General features: G+C 45.4%; 1 protein-coding gene across 1 annotated transcript; it reads right to left on the bottom strand.

The window, feature by feature from the left end:
- Positions 1-6: 6 nt before the first annotated feature.
- LOC104983866 (GTPase IMAP family member 4-like) lies at positions 7-3,252 on the bottom strand (the record flags this gene model as incomplete). Its single annotated transcript, XM_010833390.1, is given in 3 exon segments — positions 7-26; positions 28-533; positions 3,199-3,252. Coding segments are annotated over 3 exon segments (566 nt in total), but the record flags the coding sequence as incomplete, so codon positions are not given.
- Positions 3,253-4,526: the final 1,274 nt, after the last annotated feature.

The following is a 4,526-nucleotide window of genomic DNA, read 5'->3' as shown; positions in this document are numbered from 1 at the left end:
TCCTGCTCAGCTCCTGTGGCCTTGTTAGTTGAAAACACAGTAGCGATCTCTGAACTTGCGAATCAGCTCTTGGATGGCTGTAGGAGCTTGCTTTAAGTAATCATGGAAATCCATGCCTTCTAAGTCATCTTTCCGGGTGAATAAGAGAATCATGTGTTCCCTAGCTCTCTCTCCAAACATTGTCAGGATCTTCTCTGTGGCTTTCTGGTCTTCCAGCGTGTAACGGCCCACTGGGATGACCAGGAGCAGAGCGTGAGGCCCCGGGGAAGTCAGCACCATGCAGCGGGTAATCTGCTTGAGAGTCTCAGAGTCTGGGACCTCTGTGTCAAAGAGGCCAGGTGTGTCCACGATGACAACTTCTCTCCCCTTCCAGGTGGTGCTTCCTTTCTCACAGTGCTTGGTGATGGATACAGCCGAAAAGCTAGACGGAAACACTTTCTCTCTGAGGATGCTGTTTCCTGTTGCGCTTTTTCCTGCCCCAGTCTTACCCACTAAGACAAGTCTCAGCTGGGAATCTCCAGAGTTTGCAAGCCCTGGAACATTAGGAAACAGAAGACCCAGTGTTAGAATGAACTTCAAATGTCTCCCCTGCAAGGCTCCTGCCCACTGAATAAATATTCAACCCTGAATATCCATTGGAAGGACTGATGCTGAAGCTGAAGTTCCAAAACTTTGGCCACCTGATGCAAAGAGCAGACTCACTGGAAAAGATTCTGATGCCGGGAAAGTTTGAAGGCAAAAGGAGAAGCGGGTGGCAGAGGATAAAATGGCTAGACAGCATCACCAAATCAATGGACATGAATTTGAGCAAACTCCAGGAGAGAGTGGAGGAAGGAGCAACCTGGCAAGCTGCAGTCCATGGGCATGACTTAGCAACTGAACAGCAGTAACAGATATTTTTCAGGATCCCTTTCAGCTTCTTACTCTGACCTTATGGAAACAAACAGCTCATAGAGGAGGAAACAATGTGATTAAGAAGAGGACTCTGAGTTGCTACCAGTAGCTGTTCTTCATAAGATAGGAGATAACACAAAATTGATTATGCATATTTGACTTCCTAGGAAAGTTGAAAGTCAATATCAGAGCAGTAGAGCACAGCAATTGAAATCTGAATTTAAACACCAAATCATCTACCAGCTCTTTCTGTGTTTGTATTTAGCAAGTCTCTGCATATCTCTGCAATGTGTCTATAAAGTCAAAGTCCCCTGGATTTGTCAGGCATAGACCCAGGACCAGAGGGAAGGCAATTGACAGTCACATGTGAAAGCCTGTTTTTCCGAGAAGGCAGACCTTGCCAGGCGGCCCTTGAACTTAAGGGTCTGATTCCTGCATGAGGAATCCTATGTTATATTTACCCATTTCTGCTTTGAGACAATGCCTACATTATCCCACATACAACATCATAGACACTGTTACCAACTCCAGGTTATTTTCAGAGGTATCACCATTCACCCAGGCCCTCAGACTAGAAACCTAGGAGTCACCCTTGACTCCCCTCTTTCCCCTACCTTCCAGACCCAACCCATCAGCATGTTCTCTTGGCTCCAAATCTGTTCACCTGTCTCTGCTTTGAAGATCATCATTCCAGTCCAGATTCCATCACCACCCCTGCCTCAGCAGTCTCCTAACAGGTGTCTCCACTTCCACATTGTCCCTTTCAGTCTATTCTGTGAGATGGGCTAATCTTTAAAAAATATCAATCAAACAGAACCAGAAATTTGCAGAAACCCCTCCTGTGATGTCCACAAAATCTGTAGTTAATCTCCATCTCCCACACACTTTCTGAAGAAGTGTTTGCTGCTCCCTGAATCCCTAAGGCAGACTTTTCCCCATTTCAGAACCAGAATCCCGGGATAAAAGAAGTAAATTTCCCAATGCTGCAAACACTAGATAGGGGATGGCTAAGATTTATCTAAGAAAAAATGTACATAAGAATTTTGGCAAAACTAATATAATTTGTAAAGTTTAAAAATAAAATAAAACTTAAAAAAAAAAGAATTCAGAGTATTCTTAATACTTAGCCTCACAATAGAAACTCCAACCTAAGGAGATCCCAGGGCATTGGTTGGCCTTAGAGAGAGGGTGTAGGAAATTCATGGCCTGGCAGTGAAAAGGCACCAAGGCCAGTGCCAACACTACAACCATTGGCCAATGCTGATAATGAATGGATGGCAACCTCTGAAGTTGGCAGCCATAGCCACGAAGGAGTCCATCTCTGCACTCATGCCTCTTGAGTGGATGAGAGGATTCTCAGCTCCTCTCATCAGGATGCTGAGTCTGTTTCTCCAACCCTTCAGTCTGACTAGGCCTTGTGACTTGCTTTGGATCATAGGATCATGAAAACATGGTTAAGCAGAGAATCCAAAAGTGATGACACATTGTGCTTTGCCTTCTTTTTCTGATTTTTGGAACCCTACACCTGCCCTGGACTAGCCTACTTGGTGAGGGCACAAGGCCCTGTTATCCCTGTCTGCCTGGCCGACCCAGAGCTTGCTGACCACCAGACATATCTGTGAGGCTATCCAAGATTATTGTGTTGCATCTTGAACCACCAGCCAAGCACCCCACATGAGTCAGTCTGGCTGAGATTAGCCAGGTTGGTCCAGACCCAAGCACAGCCCAAGTGACCCCCAAAATTAAAAGCCAACTAAATGGTTGCTGTTTCAGGTTCCTAAATTGCAGGGTGATTTGCTGAACCAGCATAAGCTCAAATGATAGAATCTATTCCTAGGGTAAATGGGTAGAGGGAGGGTTATATGAGAAATGGAGTGATCAGTCTGTTGAGTTTGTTGCTTAGAGTGAGGCCACTGGGAGCAGGGAAATTTGGGGCCTGAAAGAGGCATTGATCACCCCCACGTTCCTCCTTCCCAGTCCTCTCGGGCTGAAGAGAGGGGCAGAGAAACCACCTGGGAGGCCACAGCCCCTGATCCATGTGCCCACATGGCAGGAAGTAGCAAGTAAGAAACCTCATCAAGCCTGGGAACAGTCAGGGCATTGGAACTTTCCTGCTCGCTGTTAAGCTACATCACAAGGAGGATGCATAGAAGGTGTAGAGAATGAGAGAGCAGAGCAAATGAGGGGAAAATGAGAAATGTGGTTGAAGATGTTTCACTCTTGTACAGGTTGGCTGGATGACAGGGCAGGAGAGTCCCAGCCCTCCCCACCAAGCCTGGCTGCCCTCCCCAAGCAGCCTCTCACCATGGCTGGTCCTGGGTTCGCTGAGGTACTGGGCTGCCATTGTGGTTTGGATTCCTGGGAATAGAGAGACAGAACTATGTTATGTCAGGGAAACACAGAACAAACCAGAAACATTGACCTCCTGTAAACAATACTTTCTTCATAAACTTGCTACTCAATCTCTCCTCTATTTCTCAACACTTCTTAATTCTGCTTTCAGTGTCATTTTCAGACGTCATTTTTCTTTACACAGATGTTAGTGCTTCAGGTGCTTCTTGGCACTGGTTCTGAGTGCCCTTCCCGCCTCTATTCAATTATTGCTCTGAGTGCCATTTATATGTAGTCTGCAGCCTGGACCCTTCCCAGTGTTACAACCTTTTCTATCCCAGACAAATTCTCCATTTGGCAATTTTGTGGGCATCTCCAACCGATTTGGACAAAATGAAACCCTGACTTCCATCCCTAGCCTGGTTCAAATTTTAGTAAGTGGCATCACAAAATGGCTCATGCAGAATCTTGGGGTCATCTCTAAAATACTTCTTTCCTCACTTACTCACAGTCCATCACCAAATACTATAGATTTTTGTTCCCCAAATGAAAAAGTATCCATTTCTCCCCATCTCCATGTGAATCCAACCCTATCATTTGATTGCAATGTAGTAGGCTCCCAAATAATACTGTATCTTCAATCCCTCCTCTACTCAATAGTCAGATGCCTTTATAAAATTTATAATCAAAGGATAATTGCTTTACAGCATTGTGTTGGTTTCTACCAAACATCAACATGAATCAGTCATAGGTTTACCATGTTCGCTCCCACTTGAACATCCCTCCCACATCCCTCCACATCCTGCCCCTCTAGGTTGTTACTGAGCCCCGGTTTGAGGTCCCTGAGTCATACAGCAAATTCCCACTGGCTACCTATTTTATATATGGTAATGTATATTTCCATGTTACTCTCTCTATACATTGTCAGATGCCTTTTTGATATTTGGTTTTTTTCTCGTTTAGATTTTCTAATGGATTGCTTTTGTTTTTTATTTTTCAAATAGTTGAAAGCCCTTGGAATGATCCCAAAGGCCTTGCACGATCAATTTCTCTCTCTCTCTCCCTCAAAAAGCTTTAATCATACTGGCCTCCTCAGTGTCCCCTATATCCCCTAAGCTCCCGCCAGCTCTTAGATCTTTGAGGAGCACCTCCCCCTCCCTGGAGTACTCCCACCCCCACCCAATGGCCAACTGGTTTCTGCTCAGCCCTGAAGCCTCAGTGTTTTGTTATTTCTCCAGAGGGGGCCTCTCCACCCACATCATCAACCAACAAGACAGGTTTGGTCTGAAGTTTGTTCTAAC

This window comes from Bison bison, unplaced genomic scaffold, assembly GCF_000754665.1.
Source record: "Bison bison bison isolate TAMUID 2011002044 unplaced genomic scaffold, Bison_UMD1.0 scf7180017863513, whole genome shotgun sequence".
NCBI classification, from domain to species: domain Eukaryota; kingdom Metazoa; phylum Chordata; class Mammalia; order Artiodactyla; family Bovidae; genus Bison; species Bison bison.
This window is presented reverse-complemented; position numbering and strand designations above follow the sequence as displayed.